This window comes from Morchella sextelata (assembly GCF_020137385.1).
Source record: "Morchella sextelata strain SCLS chromosome Unknown scls_7, whole genome shotgun sequence".
Taxonomy (NCBI): domain Eukaryota; kingdom Fungi; phylum Ascomycota; class Pezizomycetes; order Pezizales; family Morchellaceae; genus Morchella; species Morchella sextelata.
In genome coordinates this window covers 1,496,902-1,521,307 of record NW_025408622.1, presented here as the reverse complement: position 1 = coordinate 1,521,307, position 24,406 = coordinate 1,496,902, and the positions used below count along the sequence as shown (strand labels likewise).

The 24,406-nt window shown below is 51.2% G+C and overlaps 7 protein-coding genes across 7 annotated transcripts; 2 read left to right on the top strand and 5 right to left on the bottom strand.

Annotated features, from left to right (window-relative positions):
- Positions 1-2,717: 2,717 nt before the first annotated feature.
- On the bottom strand, positions 2,718-3,256 carry H6S33_012072 (uncharacterized protein; the record flags this gene model as incomplete). Its single annotated transcript, XM_044843443.1, has 3 exons — positions 2,718-2,918; positions 2,975-3,074; positions 3,213-3,256. 3 exons carry the CDS (start codon positions 3,254-3,256, stop codon positions 2,718-2,720), a joined length of 345 nt encoding a protein of 114 aa, XP_044695740.1.
- A 1,691-nt stretch (positions 3,257-4,947) lies between these two features.
- H6S33_012071 (uncharacterized protein) lies at positions 4,948-6,242 on the bottom strand (the record flags this gene model as incomplete). Its single annotated transcript, XM_044843442.1, has 2 exons — positions 4,948-5,171; positions 5,276-6,242. 2 exons carry the CDS (start codon positions 6,240-6,242, stop codon positions 4,948-4,950), a joined length of 1,191 nt encoding a protein of 396 aa, XP_044695739.1.
- Positions 6,243-8,483: 2,241 nt separating this feature from the next.
- H6S33_012070 (uncharacterized protein) lies at positions 8,484-10,871 on the bottom strand (the record flags this gene model as incomplete). Its single annotated transcript, XM_044843441.1, has 4 exons — positions 8,484-8,750; positions 8,853-9,286; positions 9,387-10,102; positions 10,195-10,871. 4 exons carry the CDS (start codon positions 10,869-10,871, stop codon positions 8,484-8,486), a joined length of 2,094 nt encoding a protein of 697 aa, XP_044695738.1.
- Positions 10,872-12,345: 1,474 nt separating this feature from the next.
- Positions 12,346-13,965, bottom strand: H6S33_012069 (uncharacterized protein; the record flags this gene model as incomplete). Its single annotated transcript, XM_044843439.1, has 1 exon — positions 12,346-13,965. One exon carries the CDS (start codon positions 13,963-13,965, stop codon positions 12,346-12,348), a length of 1,620 nt encoding a protein of 539 aa, XP_044695737.1.
- Positions 13,966-16,098: 2,133 nt separating this feature from the next.
- Positions 16,099-16,587, top strand: H6S33_012068 (uncharacterized protein; the record flags this gene model as incomplete). Its single annotated transcript, XM_044843438.1, has 3 exons — positions 16,099-16,201; positions 16,275-16,440; positions 16,503-16,587. The coding sequence occupies 3 exons, from the start codon at positions 16,099-16,101 to the stop codon at positions 16,585-16,587; spliced, it is 354 nt and encodes a 117-aa protein (XP_044695736.1).
- Positions 16,588-17,443: 856 nt separating this feature from the next.
- Positions 17,444-20,007, bottom strand: H6S33_012067 (uncharacterized protein; the record flags this gene model as incomplete). Its single annotated transcript, XM_044843437.1, has 7 exons — positions 17,444-18,526; positions 18,576-19,117; positions 19,175-19,475; positions 19,535-19,637; positions 19,690-19,699; positions 19,838-19,847; positions 19,936-20,007. The coding sequence occupies 7 exons, from the start codon at positions 20,005-20,007 to the stop codon at positions 17,444-17,446; spliced, it is 2,121 nt and encodes a 706-aa protein (XP_044695735.1).
- Positions 20,008-20,600: 593 nt separating this feature from the next.
- H6S33_012066 (uncharacterized protein) lies at positions 20,601-24,033 on the top strand (the record flags this gene model as incomplete). Its single annotated transcript, XM_044843436.1, has 5 exons — positions 20,601-22,094; positions 22,153-22,250; positions 22,309-23,398; positions 23,458-23,886; positions 23,953-24,033. 5 exons carry the CDS (start codon positions 20,601-20,603, stop codon positions 24,031-24,033), a joined length of 3,192 nt encoding a protein of 1,063 aa, XP_044695734.1.
- Positions 24,034-24,406: the final 373 nt, after the last annotated feature.

Here is a 24,406-nt window from a genome sequence, read left to right as displayed (position 1 = left end):
GGGTGAGGTTATCTATATTATTATCCTATATGCCAGTATGTATTACATACTTGACGTGCATGCCTCCAGATGAGCCCAGAACTTGGAGATGGTGCCCAGGATGTAAGTAATAGATGGTTATCGGCAGATGTACCCGTACTTTCTTCTTAAAGAATAATTTAACCTTGATATATAGTTTGAAGTTGACTCCGTATTTCTCACCCATGATCCAGGAAAGTGGGACTCGAGCTTGCAGGCGCAGGTCCAATGGGATTACGCATCTTTGATTGCAAATATATTTCCTTTAACGTCCATGAGCGGACGTTCAAAACTTGGCGCGAACATCCGCAGGGAATGCGTGTGTAACTAACTGCATAACGGAAGCTTCCTCCTGGTGTGCAATTGAGTTAAAAATTGCATCATATGTAGGGCTAAAGCTCGCCCATATCGCCAGTCAGCCCTTGGCAAAATCGAAGACGAAGACGACATCCTACAAGTATGTAGATAGATTTGTTGTCTGAGCTATTATCTCCTTTTCTTATCCTTTTGCATTAGAACCATTGTTCGTTGGTGAGTCAAGCGTAAAAGTTAGCGGTTTCTGTTCCAATGAGAATTCTCTGAATCTCGAGGCGATGTGGCGAACTCGAGGGCCTTAAAATCTTTGGTCTTGATAGTTATCTGTTATAAAAGAAATAGTAAATTTTGAGCAACATATCCCTCAGATGGCTGGACAGCGATGTCCGCCGAGAAATAACCCTAACCCATATGCATTGAATCTTTTTTTTTTTTTTTTTTTTGTTTAATTCATTAATTGTATGCAGACCGTAGTCTATGACAATACATGCATTGAATCTGGAAACGTCCATATTTTGCCACATCGCCTTCATTTATTTGCGGCTCCGGTGATGGGGAGATTCGAGAGAATTAATACTCATGTATAAAACGTTGAGCCCTCGGATCCCATGGCCCAAGAAGGGTAGATTGATGCCGATTGCCACTGTCTCCGATATTAACATCAGTTCAAATCCGATCCCTGAAGCAGCACATGGCTCGCCCCTGGATTGGATTGATATTTTGGAGCCGAGACAAAGCTTTAATTTCAAGTTGTGTATCTCTTGGGTCGATCTTTTGATACGGGCCGAGCCGACTCGGCTTATGATCACCCGAGTTTGAGTCTCGACCTCAAGATCCAGCTCTTGGACTCATAGGCGGCCGGCATGCGTAAAATCAGATGTTTTATGCACGTGTGAGTCGAGCCCTGCTGAAGAATCGAGGGTGGCCTGGAAGATTTAGTCAAGATTGATATGAGAACGAGATCTTCATCCAGCTTGGCCCGCGGCCATAAAAAAGGGAAAATCATAAACCTTAAGTACCTGTTAGTAGAGATGGCAAGATGTGAGCTGGAGACGTGGGGGTAATTAACATTGATTGAGGTGTGGTGCACGCGTACGTGGAGTGGGGGAGAGGTCGAGACTGAATATATGTTGTGGAAGCTTGAGGTGAACGTAATCGTAGAGATACATACTAACACTATGGCGGAATAAGGATGTCAACCCTGCACACACCATCTTTTTGAAAAGATTTCGCACGGAAGCCACAGTTCGCCACAGGAGTATGGGCAGCAACAAGGCCACTAAGACGGATCAAGGCAGGTGTGCCGCAGGATTGACATCCTACCCGTACAGAGCTTCTTCTGCCATAGCCAGATTGTAGCTTGCTTGCTCACAACGACGTTGTGTGACAGCAGCCAATCAGAACAACGCCTCTATCACAATGCCAACATTATAATTACCCCCCACAGTGGCACGAGAAGTAGCCACCTCCCTCCCTCCTTCTCTCCCAGGAGGCAATTTGTAGTAGCCTTGCTATGAATCACCATTCAAGCGCCCAAGTACCGTTATCGGAGAGAGATAGTGCAGCATAGTATTTCCTTAAGAGGATGTTACTCAGGATCTACACATGCATCAACCTAAGCAGCCCACCTTTGCACAATCAGTCTATCGTCGTCATGATCTATCACTCGGTGATGCTTGGCATATCTCCTGGTCAGTGCGTCATCATGCACGTGGCTTTCATATATATCAAATACGGGCGATCGACAACCGTTGATCTGAGACAAAGTGTCCCCCACGACGCGTTCGATCTTACTATCGTCACATCCCTTCGTCTGTAGCCGGTTTTCACAGCTTATTAGTGTGGAGATACCCATCAAGCTAGCTGTAACTGGGGCTATAACGCTGCCAAAACAGGGTGAACTCGCTCCAGAGAAGAAAAGACCTGCTGAAGGAGGGGTGACGAGCGTTACTCTTCACACCAGAGAAGCTTACGGAATCAGGGTTAGGTCTACCTGAGGAAGATTCTGCCCAACCGAGTTAATATTTCCAGTTTACAGCATTAATTAGAATGGCCTAACATTAGAAAGTAATGAATCGATGGGCATGAGCAGCCTAGGCTCCCATTTTAGAGACAAAGGCTCATATCATATGGTTCGAGCCCAGGGGGTCTGGATGTAATTAAACTCAAGTCCTGGAAAATAGTATTCACTATAGATTTTGCCGTCAAAGGTATTCAGGGAGGATTTATTGAATATCGACTTGCCCGCATAAGATCGGTGAGACTAAATGACTGGGTCTTTTAAAATAGTCATTTACATGCATGACCACCGTTAATAAATGACTAGTCATTTAGAGGTAAGTGATCTTTTTATTATTTATTATATATTTCAATTCTCAATTATATTATTTACTGTAGATACGGTATATCTCTGTCCGTCGTGTCTGCTGGTACCGCTGCTCCGCCACTGCTGCTGCTGCCACCGTTGCTGCTGCCACCGTTGTTGCTGCTGCCACCGTTGCTGGCTGCTGCCACCGTTGCTGGCTGCTGCCACCGTTGCTGGCTGCTGCCACCGTTACTGCTGCTGCTGCTGCTGCCGCTATTAGCTATAGTGGTGGTTCTTAGTGGTGGCTATTCTAATTATCACGATGGATTGACCCACCTTGGTACTATTAATGATGGCGATAGCGATAGTAACGGTGGTGGTGATATATTGTGGCGGTGGGGGGCGAGGTTTTGGAACGAAGGGAAGGGAGAGGTATCTTTATAGCGGGAGGATCAGCAATATTAAGGTTTCACTAGCGTAAAGTTAAAAGTTTCACGGTCAATTCGTAATAGTAGAAAGAAGAGGCATACATCTATCCGAGACAGGACTTCCTATCGAAGCAAAGCCAAGTCACGTTTCCTCGATCGAATGATGGAGCGTGGCGTAGTGATTAAGCATCGTATCAGGCTCAGTGACTTTGCCACTGGAAATCACTCCTGAGATGGGAAAATTCTGGAATCTGCGTGTCTCACTGGCCCCCAAGGGATAGATTCATTAAAAAAAACAATCTTGGTTAATACTAGCTCCCGTAAAAGATCACTCGGTCTCTAGATCTGAGACAAGATCTTTCAACAACCCTAACCCTGTACTCGTAGCCGGCCTCCCATTGGACGGAGTCTGACTACAGTACGCCGAGAATGGGAGCAGATAGGGACAGACCAAAAGAGTAGCATGTAGTAAATAAAAAGTTCCCGGTTAGGACACCTCTTTCTGCTAGCCAATGGGCCCACTCCCAATGTTTCCAACCATTCATCTCGTGAGGTGAACTTAGCACTGATTTAATTGAGCGCTGGCTTCTCGGAAAATTAAAATCCGCCAGCAAAAACTGCAGCAAGTCAGGGGGGGGATGGTTAGGACCACCCCGTACGATAACCGCCTGACCCAGGACTCGAACTTGGGGGGCCGCTGATACAGTGTCCTAAATCAATGTTAAACCCCCCCCCCCCCCCAACCCAACACAGGGGGGGCCCGCTCGGTGGGGTTATCTTTATCTTTGCTTTGCCGAGTCCTAACCAGATCTCCACTAAGATTATGAAAGCATATGAGCTTAGCAGAGTATCGGATTTGGGATCAGTATCCTTTTCCCTCTCCTTGATACCCCCGGGAGTAGTGTGGCCCATGGGCCGAGACGGCTCGAGCTTTCGGCTCATTCACAACCGAGCCTTACTGCCCAGCGAGCCCGAGGCAGCTCGAGCCCTTTCTCGTGGCTGGCTTGAGCCGGCTCATGGAGCCTAATTTTACTTATACTTTGATATGTCCCGAAGAGTTGCAATGTGGGAACTTCATAGGCTTACCGTCTTCCTGGGGAATCTGACCCCCCCCTCAAAGTGCAGATGATGGTTCCATGGAGCTATTTTTTTTTTCCTGCTCTTTGATCTTGATCTTCGTCAATTCCTGGTCTTGGCAGAAGTGTTTCCTGTTATATCGATCATTGGCCACCGGCTCGAGCCTTTTCATGAGCCCCTACCAAAAGCTCGAGCTAGCTCGAGCCTAGTAGTCAAAAGGCCGAGCCGGCTCATGGACCACACTATCAGGGAGCTATGTGTATATATTCGGAGCCATCAGCTTGGCAATGGTGGCTACTGTACATACTCTGTGCGAGTCAACAGGCCCAGAGACCCCAGGTGCTACATAGCTACATGTAGTTGAGTATAAAACGCCCAGTTCAATACTAACACATCCCACTCAACGTGATGTTTCTAGGACTTCCTGGACAACCCATTCTGCGCAAATGTTTTTGTTTTCTAGTAGTTCTATCAAAGCTACAACCCGCAGCCCCTAGCACAAAGCGAACCACAAGGCCTAGGACTGGGTAATAGGAAGGAAGACAACCAAGAGGTTAAACCCATTCCTGTACGTTCGTGGAGAGTTAATTGGAATGTAATAGGCGTTAACCCCAAGGCCAACACTCCCTTGCCAAAGACCGCACAACCACAGCTCCCAAGCTAGCCCTCAAACCCCCCGTCCACCACAACCAAGCCAGCCCATTCCAGCTATAAACCAGGCGCATTAAACCCCTCCAACCACCGAAAGAAAGAAAGAAAGAAAGAAAAGAAAAGAAAAGAAACACGCCTCAAATTCCCCATAGCCTACTCCTCCCTGCTATAAAAATTATCCACCACGACCCTCAAGCCGCTGCCCCAGACGCCAATCGCCGCATATATATCCCTACTCCCGTCGAGGCCCTCAGCGGGGTTCTTCCCCCGCTGCGAATCCATCTCCTCATACAGCCTCCAATCCCCCGCCGGCTTCCCATCGCGCGTCACAAAGATCTCGATCCCCCTGCCGCCGGTGTCTACGGGGAACCTCATAGCTATCACCCCCACAGTCAGCATTCACATCCACACCCACACACCCCCCACCCCACCACCCCCAAACAAACCACAAACAGATAAAAAAAAAAAAAAAAAAACTCACAAATCCCAATCCTCTCCCCCGCCCTAAACGGCGCGCCAAAGTCCCTCCCCCCATGATCGTCATTACAGTACCTCCGCCCATCATCCGAATGCACGCCCAAGCTCCCGCGATGCCACCCGGGCAGCCGAAACAGCGGATACGGCGCCGCCAGGAAGCCGACGGCCACCAGCGCCGCCTCGCGCGGCAGCGCCAGCACCATCACCTCGTACCCAAACACGCGTGCGCGCCGCGTATTCGCCGGGTGGTGGTAGCCGGCGGCGAACAGCGGGGCGGCGCTGGCGAGACATGTGTCCTCCGTGCCGCGCGCCTCGACCAGCACGCCGCCGTTGACGGCGGCGACGGAGCCGCGGAAGTGGCGGGGCGGGGGGGCGAGCGGGAGTGCGGCCGGCGGGTGCGTGGGGAGGGAGGAGAGGAGCGTGTGGGGGAACTGCTGTGGTGGGAAGAGGGGGTTGAGGGCTGTGAAGCGGTGGCCGGCGGAGGAGAGGGCGCGGGTGGAGTTGAAGGCGGGCGAGACCTCGTGGGGGATGCTGGGTGGCGGGGGGAGGTCCTCGGGGGTGGTGGAGGAGGGGGGCGGGAAGGCGGGCGGTTTGTAGCCGTCTGTGTAGGTGCTGGTCGGGGAGGGGGTGTAGACGGGCGGGGCGCCGTCGCTGGCTTCGCTGTCGTGGGGGTAGGTGCTGCTGCTGCCGCCGCTGGGGGGGAAGGGGGGTGCGGCGTAGGTGTGGGTGTTGGTGGGGGGCGGGCCATAGCTGCTCTTGTTGTCCGGGGGGTACTCAGAGGGCCCGTAGCTGCTCTTGCTGTCGGGGGGGTACTCAGAAGGGGGTGGGCCGTAGCTACTACTCCCGTTATCGGGGGAGCACTCGGAGGGGTGCGGGGCGGGCGGGAAGTTGTAGGCCGGGTTTATAGGGCGGGGGGGGGTGTTATCCTGCGAGCCCTTGAGCTTTCGGGACCATTTCTTCAAGTGGTCCATGTCTGCAGCTGTGTCCTGTCCGTAGATAGGCAATTATCTGTAGTGGATAGGCAAGGTAAGTATCTATATCCGTGAAGACTCAGGCAGGTGGTGGTGGTGGTGGTGGTGGTCTATACCAAACGTCCGTGATCGTGCACGTCGGGGAAGTCTTGTAGTATTTATTTATCATGAAACACAGCCAATCCTGCATGACGCAACGTCGATCAAGCACCCGGGCGTTTTCACCGAAGCTTAGCCTTCGACATTCTAGAGTAAAATCCCCAGAACGCCCTCGTAGAACCGTCTCCGTCTCCGCCTCCGTCTCCCTTCCTCGCAGCTCTCCCCCGCGCGCGCGAGGCAGCACTGAGTTGTGGTCGTGACTGCATCCGGCAGCAGCACCAACTCTAAGCCCCACGGGACTTTGAAGATGATGCCTTGGCGCCCAGGCAGCATAGCCGCAAGCCTCCGTCATGGAATGTCACTCGGTGCGCTGCTCTAGCCGGGTGTGGTAAGGGGCGAGCTTTGGCTACATACATGTCGCTGCATGTAGCTAGCTCCCATGGCGAACATAAACACAACCCGCAACAGAAGCCCTTGCGACCACCACACCGCATCACCATCGTAGAGAGGCCGCCCAGCTGTATGTTTCTGTGCATGTAGACGCAAACCCGGTGAACGGATGGAACCCTACTTCTTAGCTACGTCTTCGATCTCGGATGGACATGTCCTCTGCCTCATCCGCCACTCCTAAGTAGTATTGAAACTCGACTGCGATATGGGCCACTACTAAGTACATGTGGCGCAAAGCACAAGAAATAAAAATAAAAAAGAGCTAAACCTTCAACTTTGGGCAGGCTTGGCACTCCCAGACACCTACACCCTGAGCAAAGGGCATGCACGGTAGAGGCCCGGTACCTGGACCTTGTTGATTCAAAACAACATAACTGTTAGAAGCAACAACCGCAATGACTTGTCACAGGTAAAAAGGTTGGAGTTCTGTCGAGGGACCATAACATTTCGTTGTGAAGCCAGTCTTGAGACTGTTTATATGCCTCCAATCCCTCTCTCTGGCCGTTATGTACTTGTGTAGTTAGTTGGCTTCTCGCCTAGTCTTCTCTTCCTCTACAAGCCTAGAAATCCTATCCATATACAGTCCGTGGGAGGGGAGAGGGCGATCTATCTTCCTTCCGGCCCTCCCTTTTCCGTGAATAAAACCAAAAAGCCAAAAAAGAATGAAAGCCCCTGGGAGGAATCGAACCTCCGCTACCCTAGTCGGGATTTCTCAGCTGAAGAGCGGGTTTATCTACGGACGGGTGTGTTACCACTACACTACAGGAGCTATGCTGCTAGTCGAAGATGTGCCTTGTTCACCACGGTGGTGGTGGTGGTGGTGGTGGTTAGCTTTCATACACGCCAAGCTAGTAGATTTAGCCAGAACACGCTTTAGACTCTAGAAGAGATACTACAGTCGAATCCCACACTCTGGATAGGAAATTGGCACCCTTGCAGAGCGTGGAAGGGCCAATTTGCAATTCCAAAACCTAGGAAGGACCAAGAAGTCGTACGATTACCCTTTTATATAGCAGATAACCCTTATAGCGAGATCCGACTGTACCCAAGTCTACGAACCCCCCCCCGGGGCCCTGATGCGACCTAACCCGCGGGAGCTTTCAAGGCCCCCCCCTTTCACCCACAATTGTCCAAAAAACAAGAGAAACACATCTCGCCCAGTCAAGTCTCACGCCCACCACTACGTCTCGGTGCCAGAGAACGACGGCAATCTTGGACCGTCACTGTTAGACCCGGCACACACGGATTATCAAACAGCTATATAATGGCATCGGTGGATGCCCACACCTATCCTACATCCACAAAGACGCCTGAAATAAACCACCCGCACCCCCCCCCCCCCCCCCGGGGTAGATGCGAGTGATACGCCATGAAGCCGGCGAAAGCACGTTGATATATGGTCGTAGTCTACCGCAATGCATGCCAACATTAACCCATAAGAGCGGAGCGGGAAAGAACCAAACCTCAACTTCTTGACGCCTGGATGGATATATTACATAAAAAGCCACTTTTTGCCATGGCTGGAAATCAAACGGACGTCATGTAGTCTATCTACCCTGAGGAAAAAGACCATCTAATCCAGCCAGCTCACGACTAGACCGTATGCAGCTCCACACCACAAACCACGAACCAACAAAAGAAAGAAAAAAGAAACCTCTATTTTAACATCACAAACACCCCCCCAAAACGCCTCTAAAACACACTCTCCCTCACCTCGCCCCTCCCCGTAGCCGGCCGATACTCGATCCACCTGGCCCTGCGCCGCTCGACGAGGCGGCCCGGGTTCATGACGTTGCAGCCCTCGTACGTGAGCGCGAACGGCTGCATGGCCGGCTCGCACAGCACCAGCGCCGTGGGCAGCGGGTAGAGCATCAGCGCGTGCCAGTAGTCCCACAGCACGGGGCGCGTGCCGAGCGCGAAGGGGGAGAGGTGGCCTTGGTCGAGGAGTGTTTTCACGAGCTGTGTGATACAATCCAGTCCACTCGTCAGCACCGCCCACCCTACGGTGCAGAGAAGCAGAAGAGGGTAAGTAGATTGTTGGCGGGGGGGGGGTTATCATACCTTCCGAGCACCCTTCACATCCTCATCCACCACCACCACCGCCTTCTCCCTCTCCTCCTCCTCCCCCCCCTCCCCCTCCCCCTCCTCCACATCCACATCCATCCCCTCCCCCTCCCCCCTCCTAAACCCAACCCCATTCCTCCTCAACCGCCCCACCACATCATCCCTGCACACCACAACCTCCTGCGTGAAATACCCAATCCGACACGGATTACTCGTCCAGACCGCCTCGCCGCCCGCCGCCGCCCCCTGGAACGCCCGCCGCACCCGCCCCGTAAACATCTCGGGCACCGCCTTGCGCGGCAGCGCCGCCGACGACCCGCCCGAGAACGCGCTCGCCCACGGGTCGTTGTCGCCCGGCACAAACACGAACGTCGACGCCTCCGTCAGCGCGCTAAAGTCCGCCAGCAGCGATGCCAGGCGGTCGAAATACTCTACGCCCCCCCCCAAAGCCCAAGGTGTTAGTCAATGATCGCCGGTACATGTTTTCTTTTTTTTGGGGGGGGGAGGTGGGGGAGAAGGGGGGTGGGGTACCTTTGTATGCGACGCTCCCGCCATTCGTGCCCATCGCAATGCTAGTGAACGAGCCAATGAGCGCAATCACCAGCGGCGGCGATTCCTCCAGGATCTCAAAGACCCTGCGCAGCCCCTCGAGGACGCCCTTTCCGTCCAGCTCCACGGCGCCAAGGAACACCATGCGCACGCCCTCCTCGCTCTCGGCTCTGCGCATGGCGCGGCCCTGCTGGCCACCGCCGCTGCCAAAATTAACGCCCATATCCAGCGTGACGCCGTTTCCCAGGAAGTCGACATGCCCAAGGACCTCCGCGCTGGCATCGCGGCGCTCGGGGAGCGGCTGGCCGACGGTGTAGACCGTGAACTTGCTGTTCTCCTCGAACGCGCCGTCGACGATGCAGAAGCACCCGGGGGCGAACCAGCTGCCGTCCTCGGGGACGGCGACGGCGATGGACAGGTCGAGGACGATCTCGCCGGAGGTGTCGATGAGGGTCAGCACGCCGCTGGGGTTGACGGCGAGCATGCCGAAGAGGAGGAAGCTCTGTCCGGCGCGGCCGAGCAGGTTTGAGATGGGCGTGAGCTTGTGCTGCTTTTGGGTGGCGGCCTTTGTGGACGCGAGGAAGGTGGGGGGGAGGAAGAGCTCTGTGCGGAGGAGGCGCTGGTGCAGGAGGGCGTAGCGGGTGCGGAAGAGGGTTGTTTTTGCGGAGGCGGGGGGGAGGAGGGTTGGTTTTGGTGCTCTGTTTTTGTTGTGTATCGTAGTCAGTGCCAATGTCTAATATCTAACATCTAATTCTTGCATCTCCAATCATTGGCTGTTGTAACCACTCACTTTTCAAACCCGCGCTTCAGCGGATTATACGCCCACTTCGGCATCGCAAACGCATCCACAACCTTCAAAAACCTCTTCCCATCCACAGCCCCGCCCTCCACATCCACCGCCCCGCCGCCGCCGCCGCCCCCCACCGCCTCCGCAACATGCGCCTCCACCTCCGCGCCCCACAACTGACTGCTCTCCACGCCCGCCCCCACCCTCAACAGCTCCCCCGCCCCCGCGCCCGCTCCCCCCGCGCCAGGCACCTCCATGCCCCTAATAACACTCCTCAGCGCCTCCCCCCCATCCACCAGCACCCCCTGCGCGCCCTCATTCCTTCTCCACTGGCGCGCAATCTCGTCGAGCAGGCGCTCCCCCATGCCCGAGTCGCGCCAGTCGGCGCCGCAGCGGCGCCCCACGAACGCGCACAGCAGCGCCAGCGCGTCCGACTTGAGCGTGAGGTTGTGCTTCTTTGTGAAGACGCGGAAGGCCACGGGGCGCAGGATGCTCGGCGGGATCTCGACGGCGAGGATGCGCGGCGTCGGCGCGCGCGAGGAGCTGGGCGGCAGCGGCTCGAAGGGGTCGGAGGTGAAGGTGGAGGTGGAGGTGGAGGTGGAGGAGGGTGGGTGGGCGGCGGGGGGGGGGGGATGCTTGGGGCGGAAGAAGGACTGGATCCTTTTGGCGGGGGGATTCATCGTTATAGTAGTGTGTTTTTTTTTTTTTTTGTGCAATTGGGAGTGGTGGGATTGCACGTTTGGGGGGGTTTTGGGGGGGGGTTTTCGTGGTTTCCGTGGACGCGGGTTTGCGAGGGAGACGCGACGTGGTGACGCCAAGGGATTTATTTGTTCGTTAAATGCAGCTGCAGGGAACGAACGAGCAGATCCTGGCTTCTGGGGTTTGATTGGGAATGGATTACAGACATGGACATTGATACTAATGGAGTTGTTTCGAGGATATCAACTCACTGCAGCAGAATGGGCTTCTACCTTCAATCGAACATCCACCAGCGTCTGTTTGATCAGTACCTCGTATCAGTGACCCCGGATGTGAGTGCTTCCCCCGCTGACTGGTAAACGGACAATTACAAGATCACCGAGTTTGGTATTGATTACCGTTGGTTGTGGATGGGAGGAGGGCCCCTCGATCCCGTCTGTCGCAATCCGGCGGGGGATCCTCACCGAGTGTCGGATCAGCTTCTTCGGTGGTCACTTTAGACAGTCGGTCCTACATAGCAAAAATATGGGAGGAGCGCGGGGGGAGCCGGTCTTTGAGCATGACTTCCCCGCCAGGAACGGATATGATGAAAGAGATCCGAGAAGGGCCCACTGGCGCAGGCAAGGTTTGAGGTGGAGCTGTCTTCTAGACTGATCTGACAGGTACATAGTTTGAGGATGCGGCGCACAACGGGGCTTTACTTGTTTTGTTAAAAGTCCTTCTTTTTTTTTAGTACTAAAAAAATGGTGAAACGGAAATGTAATTGATTATTAATTGATTTACATCCTTATTCGTAATTTGTTTATGAAGAGGGGGGGGGCGTAGCCTAGAGTGAGCGGAGCGAAACGTTCAGCGTAGCCAGCCAGGGGCGAAGCTGAGCCACTCGTTCTCAGCCATTAAAGTCCTTTGCGAAGCAGAGGAGAGCGCTCGCAGCAGATATCACGGCCTTGAACGGGGACAGAGAAGAAGAAGACGGTCAGACACAGCATCTAGTGATTCTTTAATTTCTATACAGCCAGGAAGCACCACAGCAGTAGCCCTCGCCAAAACACAGAAAACATTAAGATCTAGACAGTAAAAGTAAAGTAAACCCCCCATCCATGCATGTATGCCAATGATAGACGCGACGGGAAAAGAAACCCATATTACCTCAAAAACAACCTCCCCAGAGCCCTCCGCCCCAATGAAAAACGCCGATGAAGATAGAGAAAATAGTAGGGGGAAAAAAAAGAAACAAAAAGATACAAAGGATGGAGGAGAAATATAAAAGAAAAGAAAAGATAGAAAGAAATAAGAAGAATGTGTTGAGCGTTTACAGCGTTTATATCGCCGCTATGTAGCACACTGACATGTAGGTACATACAAGTACCCCCCCAACCACACGTACCCTCCCATTTGCTTTCCATGCCCCCATTATGGCGAGCCTTGTAAATCATGACACAGAAATCCCATCCCTTAATCGTACCACACGGCCTCGCTTTCGTCTCCATCCTCTTCTTCATCGAGTTCCTCATTGTTCCACTGGTAATCCCCGCCGACATCCCAGATGGTCCCGAGCCGAGCCCCGACATCGCGAGCCTCCTTGACCAGCTCCCTCTGCTTCTCCGAGACGTTCGCCAGCAGGAGCGCCTCCTTCTCCCCGTCCCGCAGCCTCCAGCCCTTCTGTCTGCGCCCAGGGTGTTCCATTGCCCAGGCCGCAATGCTGATTGGCGTAAATCCTTTGCGATCCGCGCTGAACGGGAGCCTGGACCCCTTGTTCAGCAATTCCCTGTAGAATTCGAGGCCAGGAATACTGGCGGCAAAGTGAAGCAGAGAAGTCCCGTGCTTCTGCATCAAGTAATCCTCCTTCGCCCCCGCCTCAGTGAGTAGCATCGCGGCTTTGGTTTGCTGAAACTTGATGGCCGTGTACAGCGGGCGGTGGCCATGGCCGTCTTCAACTTCAAGGTCTTCCCTGTCCCTGATGCACATTTTCAACATCTCCAGTGCGCCGTGTTGGACAGCGAGGTGAGTGTATGTGCGCTTGCCGGGGGTTAATTTGTGGTCGCTTTGGTACATGATTTCCAGAAGATCAATAACGGCCGGGTTTCCTGATCTCTCCAAGCATGCAAAGACGTTCTTTCCCTGCTCGTTCTCCAAGGTGTAGTCGGCACCAGACCTAAGTAATGCCCTGACAATTTCGGCTCCTCCCTTTCGAAGAGCGGCAAGATGAAGTGGAGTGCTACCCCTTCCCAGGTCCCCTTGCCTTGGATCGGGGTCCACCCCGTGATCGAGAATCATTTGAATCACTGCTGCGTCACGATAAGCGGCAGAAGCATGGAGAGGGGTCCAGAACTTCCCCCTAAGCTCGACTCTGAAGTCCGGAAGCGCGCCTTTCGAGAGTAACTTTGCGACCAACTGGTTAGATATCTCAGGATCATTAAGAGCAAGGATGAGGGCAGATGTCTCATGGCAGTTCGGGTCGGCCCCATATTCCTCCAAGAGACACTCCGCCCATTCCTCGCGGCCTGCTTTGATTGCCATGTGTAGCGGTGTCCGTCCCTCGTGATCTAAATTATCAACACACTCGGGGTTCTTTCTGAACATAAACTTCATAAAACAGACGAGGTGCTTCTCAGCTGCCCACCCGAGCGCGGAGTACCATACGTTTCCTCCTCTACGGTGACGGGAAAGTAACAGTAGCGAAGGCTCCCGAAGCACGTGTGTCAGCTGGTCCTTAGGCGACATTGTTTTGAGCTCCATCCTTGTTGGCCCAGTAGTATCCCCCGCACGCCTGGCGAAATCAATCTCGATATTTCTCATATTGCGCAACAGCTTCAGCGCCAGCACCTGGTCCTTCGCTATGGACGCATAAAAGAGGAGTGACATGGTGTCTTCGAAACTGTATTTGGCCTTGCTGTAGAGGACGCTTGGAGTGGAAAGACGACGGAAGAAACAGCTTGTTTCTCTGAGGTTTATTAATGACCATATTGAGCACTCCTTGACGATTTGGATGAGGATCTCGGTTGGGAGCCTCATCAGAAGGCTGTTCTCCACGAATTCTGGAGGCGTTGGTGACTGAGTGGTAAGGCCAGACATTGCAGGAAAAGATATTGGTGAAGGTAGAGAGGAAGCAAAGCCGATGATATGATGGGCGAAGCGGAAGAAGAATGTGTCCGTATATTCAGGCGATGGGATCATGCCGTGAAAGAGAGGGACGGGGGTTTGAGACGATTTTATTTGGAAGTGTTGGTTGTGGGCGGGTAATTGATGTGAGACCTGTCAAAAGTGAGACTGGTTGAGGGCGATGTCGGGGGTGAGTCTGCGGAAGGGGGGGTTTGGGGGGGGGGGGGGGGGGGCACAACCTTTAGAACAGCAGATTACGTCAAAGATTGCCTGGGATCAATTCGATCGCATGACCCCGTATTTATTCCGTAGCTGTCAATTCAAACTTGTACGTGTGTTGTATGTAAGTTCAGCCTCGCAGAGAAGACAGCTAGAAGTGCAATGTGGTAGCCATTCAACTACACTGTGACACAAGCAGTGCACACAGAAAGCTGCAGCGGACAGTGCAATCGAAGAGAGTGGGTGGCAGCCTGAGACCGGTCTGAAGAGAGATCAAGAGGGGTAGAGAAAGGAGAGAGGCGGACGTGAAAGAGCGGACGAGAATAAGCTTTGTTGAAGACAGGAGGAGTTCCCGGGTACATCCCAGGACGTCAGTCTCTACTAGCGTCCTTTCTCATCATCTTGGCGCATGTTGTCTTCCGTTGGTCACTTGGCCTTCGCAAGCCGAGCTGCTGCGCCCAATCAAACGTAACGCTTTGTGCCTAGCCCAGAGATCCATATCATAATGTCTCTGGCCTGACAATGCCATAGGAGAAGGGCAGACATGATATCCCTACGTGTTTGCGTGGCCGTGGCGATAGACCACGGTTAGCTCTCATCCAAAGAGATCTAGTGCGCACTCTATGAGCTTTTTAGGCCATCCTCACTGGAAAATCAATCCGCCACTTCATACACCCTCATCAAAAAACAGTCTTCCCCAAACGATGATGGATGTCTAACTCCTCATCGTCAGATTAGAATTAGGCGTCGATAATTAGCCCGGTAAGTTCCGCTTTGCGCTAAAAATACCCCTGTTGCGGCTCTGCGGGTGACAAGGAATCTCCATCCATGCTTTTTCGGCCCCCGGCCCCGCCCAAGCTTTTTCCTGGTATGTAAGCTGAAGATAATCTAGGATCGGCACTCAAGCGATACTCATCTGAACGGTTCAACTCAAAGTCCCCCCAAGAAGTACGTACTAGTGCCATCTCTTCGCGAATCGAGATGGGCACAAAGTCGATGGCTGAAGGATTTCGCAGACTGCCACTTCCATACTTACATTGTACGTATCCCCTATCCATGATTGAATCGATTGACATTGAGTGGCTCGGACACCTCAGACGTACTCTAGAGTACTCGTACCCACCCACCCCTCTGATCCGTTCAGCACAAACCGAGCTACGCGCAGGGGCCGAATACGAGTCTATGAGTGCGCAAAACACACGTGTGTTATGCCAACACCCCCAAATCCCGCCAATGGCTACATGTAGTCACATGACCCATAAATTTTCAATGTTGAGATGTAGGTACAGCATAACTCAGTCTACAATGTTGGCGGCCTGAACTATGATCATGACATGTTTGGCTGCCTGATTGTAACCTCAATCTTCCATCGTTGTATTCTTGATACATACATGGCGTACGACAGCTCTCTTTAGTTAATAGGGTGTGAGTGATTGCCTTGAAGGCAAATAATAGAAAGTCCATGATGCGATTTATACATACCGTCGTTGATTGGAGGGAGAGGTGGGAGCTCCTATAAATGTAAGTACTCGATGGTAATACCCCGATCAGTCGGCCTACAGACCATACAATTGTTCAAGATTGCAATGGGAGAGGGCCTGACTTTGGTCCTCCCGTGAACCAATCAAATTCCCCAAAATCGTTTCTGAACGCTAAGGATCACCATTCAATCACTCGGTTTTTTTTAGCAGAACCCATGTGACTGTTGCTTCCCGACTAGCCCAAACCAGACGCGGCTGTTGTTAGGTCGCAACCCCCACCCCACACAAACTCGCTACGCAAACCACCCTTACGAAATTTCCGCCCTTAGCACCCTCCTTGCAACAATCAACAACCACCACAGCCACCCTCAACAGTCGAGATTACCCATTAATCTTTTCGTCCAAAATGTCTTACAACAAGCCAGAGAAGGGCGAGTTCGGGGAAGGTCCCAAGATCCACCGCATCCGCATCACCCTCACCTCCCGCAAGGTCCAGGCTCTCGAGAAGGGTGCGTTTTTTCCATGTCCCCCACCCCCAGAAAATTAAGGGAACAGGAAATTGACGATCAAATGGGAATATAGTCACCTCCGACCTCATCGAGCGCGCCAAGTCCAAGCAGCTCCGCGTCAAGGGCCCCGTCCGTCTCCCTACCCGCGTCCTCAAGGTCACCACCCGTAAGACCCCCTGTGGTGAGGGTTCCAAGACCTGGGATTGCTTCGAGATGAGAATCCACAAGCGTTTGATCGAGTATGTCACCTCCCCGCAAGCTTCGTTGAGACATATGCGCAGGATTGCTAACTAGGTTGTAGTCTTAACGCCCCTACCGAGGTTGTCAAGCAGATCATCATCAACATCGAGGCCGGTGTCGAGGTTGAGGTCACTATCGCTGCCTAAGCGATAGTGGGAGGGTGAAAAGGGATATCCCCAATGGTGGGGGGGTATCAAAACATAAAAAAAATATAAAAAATTAAAAAGCTTCTCGGGTTCTCATTTTTCTTGATGTGAGCATTGCATGGTGAAAAATACGGCTTGGCCGTTGTTTACGGTCATTTGGGAATAGATTATATTAGGACTGGTAACGCGCGTTATTTGAAGTTCTCTTTTTAAAACACCAATGCCCGCGCTTGGATTAGCAGAACCTCAAACTAATAACTAGAAAGCTCGATCCTAAGGAGTAGTTACTGGGTCACAGATTATCACTCGACGTTTGTCAGCCAAGGTCCCCCAACCCAGGCGATCAAGTCTCAATGGTCGTTTAAAAGAATTATGCCTCCGTTTCCTGTTTGAATCAATGCATAGTTCTAGATACATATAGGTATTCATGTGTGCGCAATTCATGGCCTATCTGGATCCGGGTATCATGAAATATCACTCATCGAAGAAATTCAACAACATTCACTTGTTGCTTGTAGATTTTGACCCGCATATTGTCTCGAAGTTGATTTCCCTCCTTTCATACCAAAAATTCGAAGGTCCTCGATGTAGTAAATAGGAATACGGAGTGGCATAAAATACACAAGCATGAAAGACAGGACTAGGAAAAACAAATATCAATCCACCGCACTGAGCCGGAACAGACAGCATCCTCGCAGGCATTGCGCCATAGAAGCTTCCCTTCGCGGTTTGCCTTATACCCCGAAATTCTTCACATAAAACGCAAAATGCAACTTGATTGGATAAGAGAGCCAAAATAAAATGTTGGGGGGTGGGGGGGGGAGGGAAGGAATATTTAATCGAACTGAAATAATGACTATAGCTTTTTCTCTTCTTCCGTATGCTTTGGGCTGGCCGGGCCCTTATCTCTCTCCGCGCTTGTTTCCTCAGCCGCTTTTGCAGCCAGTGCGTCCTCTGCTGCTTGTGCTAATGTCAGTCCGGGAATTGCATTGGCACCACTCAAGGCTTCAATTGGCTTTGGTGCTGCCGATGCTGGAGTTGGTGCTGGCGAAGGTTCAGGCTTCTCAGCAGGCTTCTCAACCGGCGGTGATGTTGGAACAATGTGTGGGGCAGGTGTGGGTGATTTTGCCTTGACAAGTTCAGGATTTTCTGCTGCTGGAGCCACGGAAGATTGTTTAGGTGAAAGTACAGGGTCGGTTGTAGTAGGTGGGGGCACAACAGCGGCATCAGTCATTTCCTCATCGTCCTTTACCCCGTCCATGCCTAGACCCGATGTTTTCGCTGCAGAGGTATCATCGCCCATTTCCACATCGCCGTCATCATCCGCACCTGCCGCCTCCTCTTCCTCAGCTTCCTTCCTGACAGCTTCTAGTTCATCATCATATTCGGCTAGGTTTTGATCATCCTCGCTATCTTTGGCGGCATCCTCTTTCTGAAGGGCTGCGAGGTTCTTCTGCGCACCTGAGCCACTGCTGGAACCAGTTTTACTACCGCCGGCTTCACTGGGTGCTGCGCTGTCGCCGCCACCCAGAGGTGATTGCACGCCAGAACCTGCATTGGAGCCAGTTTCTTTGTAATTGCTCTCGTTCCGACGGCGTGTTCTTCCCTGGCGACGGATACCAAGAGAATTGTCCATATCCTCGTCCTCAGATTCCGACATAAGTTCTCCTTCCTTTTCAATGTTACGATCCCACCTGCGCTGAGTGTGGCGTCGGTCCATGCCGATCGTATCATCTTCCTCATCATCAAGTATTGCGTCATTTTCCTCTTCCTGTTCCGTGAGGCCCCTGCCGACATCAGTCATTTGTACGCTGGGTGCGTGACGGGTGCGTTCGAGGTTTTGTAGGACAGCGGTTTTGATTTTTTCGAGGTACTCCCGGGAGTTAAGATTCTCCATGTTGGAGGGGCGGACGTCAAGTTCGTAATCGGGGCCGAAGTACTAGTATTGTTAGTATTATAAGGTTTAAAATAGTAGGGTTATAGTTCACCTCATAGAAATCACTGAATGGTAGATCTGGGCCGACTTTCTGATTTACCAAAATACCGGTTTCGTAAGTCCAGGCTCTACTGACATTTCTCATGGTATAGCCTCCGCCACCCACAACTAGAGTGGGTAGATTGAATTTTTTGACAAACTCCACACAATTCGCGTGCCCGGCCATACTTAAGTTAAAACATCCGAGTCTATCACCCGATAGACTGTCGGCACCGCACTGTAATACAACAGCGTCTGGTCTGTAGTATTCCATAACATGTCCAATTACCGGCTCAAAGACCTCCTTATAAGTGACATCGGTAATACCATCACGAAGGGGGAAATTGACAGCGTAGTGTTTTCCCTGTCCCACACCAATATCACGGAGTTCACCAGTACCTGGGAAGTATTCTCCGTATTTGTGGAAGGAGACAGTCATAACGCGATCTGTCGTATAGAAAGCTTCCTCGACTCCGTCGCCATGATGCACATCGATATCAATGTACAGAACACGCTGCTTGTAACGCAGAAGTTCAATAATACCAAGGACAATGTCTGCGCAGTAAAGTTAGTATCGATGTCTCAGGTGCGTGAAAATGCAATGAAACTGACCGTTAATATAGCAAAACCCAGATGCCTCGCTTTTCTTTGCGTGATGCAAACCCCCAGCCCAATTTATCGCGATATCACATTTTCCGCGGTTGAGCCTAGCGGCCCCTTCCATACTGCCGCCACCAGAAATTCCACAGAACTCGAACAACCCGTCAAATACTGGACAATCATCGCCGACATTGTATTTTCCTTGCTCTTTTGCATATTGTTCCATGTTATCTGGGGTGACTTTCGAGAGGAAATCCACATATTCATCGGTGTGAAATTGGCACATTTCCTGTTTTGTTGCAGGTTTCGCTCGCTGATAGTGGAAGTGAGCGATAGTTATGGATAAGGCCGAGTTGTTAGGGTGATCCTTACATATATTTCCATCTTCTTGTATAGGCCGTAATTCATGATCAGACTGTGGGTCATTCTTATCCTATGAGGCTTCATTGGATGCCCAGCGACATAAGCATAGTTTCTGGGAAAGACGTTAGCAACAGGAAATGTTAATAAGTGGGACTGAAACATACCCTACATCAGCTGTTGGTAACGAAGGATTAAGTTAGTAAAATTGCAATGTTTGCGTTTGCAGTAACACTGCTTGTTCGGCATGGATAGGTTCGTGTTCTTGCATCTTGTAGTGACGCGATTCATACTGGGGCCTCGACTTGAACTTACAATCGTAGAACTGCACAAGCACACGAAAAAAATCAGTATCAAATTCACATTAAACTATGGAACTACTTTCATATAGTTTTAATAAGAGAAATACTAACATAGGCCACACGTTTCGCATTAGATGACCCGTTTGTTGACGGAGGGTCGATGGGAGCGCCATACTGGGTCATGTCGCTGGCCGTAGAACCTAAAGCGTTCTGTAGCTATCGGAATTATTTAGAAAGAGTTGTATTCGTAGGCGGGGTGGCTAATAGTGGGGGTTGGTATGGAAGGGCGCAATTTCCAAGTGATGAAGAGTGACGAGCGAGACAGCAGTTGGTGCAGTAGAGGAAAGGGTGGAGGAAGGGGAAAGCTCAAGAAGAGGCTGAGACGGCTTCCTCCTACATTTAACTGTGGCGCACTGCTTAATTCCCCTCCGGGTAATCTGTGGCTTGTAATTATAGACCCTCGAGAACAGTTGTCACGTGGAATAATTGCGGGCAAGGTGGCTTTTATGAAAACGTCCAGTCAAGTCTTACCTCGATTGTCCAATTTGTCGCCTGCAACCCACTCTGCAAGTCTCACATAATCCATCTTCTAAGATAATCTTCCCCAAAAACAATATTTCACCTGCTTTATTCCACTGGATCTGGCAGCAGTGAAGAAATCAAAGCTCAGCAGTCTGTCTTCTTTTGTTTCGTCTTTGTGACCCTCGCAAAGCTATATACCTACCTTTACTTACTCCGAAGCTCCCAAATCAGATCACGCCCGGACTCCTTCAATAATGGCAGAAATGGCCATGTATTACGCCCTTGGGGCTGATGAGCCGGATGCGAACGACCCAAACCCTCCTGTATCTCAGCAGCAGCAGCAGCAGCAGCAATTCCGGCCTGCTGTAGCTCCCCCTCCAACTGGCTACCAGCAAACCGGCGGCTCTCCATATCAGCAGCCATCTTATGGCCAAGCTCCTGGACAGGTAGCGTCTCCCTACCAACCACAAGGACCATATGGTCAGGCGCCTTACGGTCAAGCTCCACCTACATCTGCCTCCCCATATCAACCACAAACTGGATATGGACCTCCCCCGCAACAATCCAGCTTCTATGGGGCCTCTGGAGGGGATATTGGTGGCTTGACGGGATCAATGTCTGGTATGGATCTTGCCGGGGGTGTCGGAGCTACTCCGGGGACCATCTCTAAAGCTTCTCGGAAGAAGGCAAGAGCATACCACGATCTTGGGCAGGCCTCAGAATCAGTACCTGGCGGCACTCTACCCCCATATTCGCCGGGGGTTACATCCCATGTCCCTTCCCAATTTCTTGGCCAGCAACCAATGCAATCTCCAGGCTTCGGGGGCAATTCGCAATTCCCAGTTCCCGCGAATCAGCCATATTCTCCAGCTACAGGAACTAATCCCGCAGCATTCGCCGCCCGTCCAGCTCAAGCGGCTTCTGTCAATCAGCAAGGTGGTAAAATCGATCCAAACTCGATTCCATCAGTTCCACTCTCACGTGACTTTGCTACGACACATTATAAGACAGCAGTCTACTCGACACTTGATAAACAGGCACCACCAAATGCCAATTCCGATTTCATTGTCCATGACCAGGGCAATGCATCTCCTAAATTCTGCAGGTTGACTTTAAACTCAATCCCTGCAACTACAGAACTTTTGGGATCGACGTCCTTGCCATTGGCACTTTTAATACAGCCGCTAGCGAAACAGAAGGAGGAAGAGAGCCCAATACCCGTTCTAGATTTTGGGGAGATGGGACCTCCACGGTGCAGACGTTGTAGGACTTATATCAACCCTTTCATGATATTTTTGCAGGGTGGAGCAAAGTTCCAGTGCAACATGTGTCTTTTCCCCAACAACGAGGTGCCTAACGAATACTACTCTCCTGTAGATATGACTGGTACTAGGATTGATCGTATGCAAAGACCAGAATTGATTAATGGGACAGTGGAATTCGTAGTTCCGAAAGAGTACTGGGCGAAGAAAGAGGGCGAGGGAGCAGGTGGCGAAGAAGGAAAAGGTGGATCACCAATGAGATATCTATTTTTAGTGGATGTGGGTGAAAATGCAGTGAATAAGGGTGTCTTGGAGAGCGTCGTTGGTGGCATTAGAGAAACTCTCTATGGGGAAAGTGCCTATGTGTCATGTCTAGAAGGGCAAGAATCAGAAGATGAAAAGGAAGGAAAGAGAAGGAGATTACCTAAAGGGTGTAAGATCGGGATTTGTACGTTTGACAAGGATGTGCAATTCTACAACTTGAACGTGAGTTGCATTTCATGGTGAAACCCACTTATGACGAGTGCTGATTGGTGGATTATAGTCGAATTTGGACCAAGCCCAAATGTTAGTTATGACTGACATTGAGGATCCTTTTGTTCCTTTGAGTGAGGGGTTATTCGTTGATCCTTACGAATCGAGGTATGTGCATGGTTATAAAGGCTTATCAAAGGTGGAGAACTAATGGGTGCACCCGAAGAACTGCCATTGAATCACTCCTAACAGCCCTCCCGGAACTCTTCCTGAATATCAAGAACCCCGAACCAGCTCTTCTGCCTGCCTTGACTGCTGCCCTTTCAGCCCTTGAGAAGACTGGCGGAAAGATCATCTGCTCTCTCGCTACGTTGCCGACATGGGGTCCTAATCGTCTCCACCTCCGCGAGGACTCGAAGCTCTACAACACGGATAAGGAAAAAGCACTGTTTCAAACGGAACATCCTGCATGGCGCAAGATAGCCGGGAAAATGGTCGAAGCTGGGGTAGGCGTAGATTTCTTCCTGACGCCAAGTGCCTATATCGATGTTGCAACAGTCGGTCATATTTCAGCTACTACTGGTGGAGAAACGTTCTTCTATCCAAATTTTGTTGCGACTCGTGATGCTTTCAAGCTCCGTTCCGAGATTTCTCATAGTTTCCATAGGGAGACTGGGTACCAAGCCCTGATGAAAGTACGTTGCTCCAACGGTCTTCAAGTCTCGAGCTATCATGGAAACTTCCTACAGCACAGTCACGCCGGTGATGTTGAGTTTGGAACTATCGACGCAGATAAATGTATCTCGGTCATGTTTAGCTATGACGGGAAATTGGATTCTAAGGTTGATGCACATTTCCAAAGCGCCTTGCTATACACAACCAAGGAGGGCGAGAGGAGGGTTAGATGCAGTAATGTGGTAGCTGCTGTTACCGAGCAGGGCCGAGATGCTGTAAGGTGGGCGGATCAGGATGCGGTATTGGGAGTGCTCGCCCGAGAAGCTGCTAGCAGGATGACTGAGAAGCCATTGAAGGAGATTAGAGGTGCACTTACGGAAAAGTGCGTAGAAATCTTGGCAGCCTATAGGAAGAATTTCAGCGCGAGTGGTAATCCCCCAGGCCAGTTGGTATTACCAGAAGGTCTGAAAGAGTTCGGGATGTATGTATTAGCTTTGCTCAAGTGCAGGGCCTTCAGGGGAGGGAATGTGGCGAGTGACATGAGAGTTCACTCAATGAGGCTTTTGAAGAGCATGGGCCCTAGCGAGTTACAGCTATATCTATATCCTAGGATTCTTCCAGTTCATAGCATGGCTGAAGAGGTCGGTTTCATAAACTCCAGCCTAAAACTTACTAAACTAATATAATTCTTGGTATATAGGATGGCTTTCCCGATGAGACCGGTCACCTCAAAATCCCAGCCGCAGTTCGTGCTTCTTATGGCTTCATCGAAGAAGGTGGCTGTTATATTGTTGACAATGGTCAATTACTTCTTCTTTGGATCCACGGTCAGGTCTCACCAAACCTCTTGCAAGACCTCTTCGGGCCTGATATCACCTCTCTCTCTGCTCTTGATCCGAACCTTTATGAGCTACCCACCCTAGAATCACACCTCAACGCACAAGTCCGCAATATTCTACAATACCTCAAATCGCAACGCGGAAGCAAGGCAATATCTGTCCAGCTCGCTAGACAAGGATTAGACGGCGCTGAGTATGAATTTGCTGGGAACTTAGTTGAGGACAGAAACAACGAGGAGAGGAGCTATGTGGATTGGCTGGTACATATTCATAAGTTTATTCAACTAGAGGTAAGTGGTAGATCTATGAAGAAGATGTGAGCCCGGTCCGGGGCTGATTCATATCGGTTGGATCAGGTTACTGGACAGAGGAGGAAGGAACAAGGGGATGTTGCATCTGGAGGCGGAATCGCGGGACTAAGGCCTCCTTATTGGTAAATGTTTGGTGATGTGAAGCAATAATGCTGAATATGGTGTGGAGGTTTGTTTGTAAGCATTTATCTTTTGGGCGCGTTTGATTTTTAAATTCGTTGCGATTAAATATTAGTATATCTGCCTGGTAGCTGAAAATAAAGCGGTGGGTTTGTTTGGGTGGGAAAATAGTCAATTGATCAACGGTGGGTGTATATACCAAACTGAAGTCTGTACCTGCTTTGCGTTTACTTTACTTTTGTCCAAAAGAAAAAGCATGTACTTGAGCTCAAACAGAGAAAATCAGTGCAATTTTGCAGTAGAGTCTGCATCTACTTAGAATAGAGTGTTGGCCATAGATATGATAGAGTCCAGATTCTGTGTCATTCTTGCTCTGTCA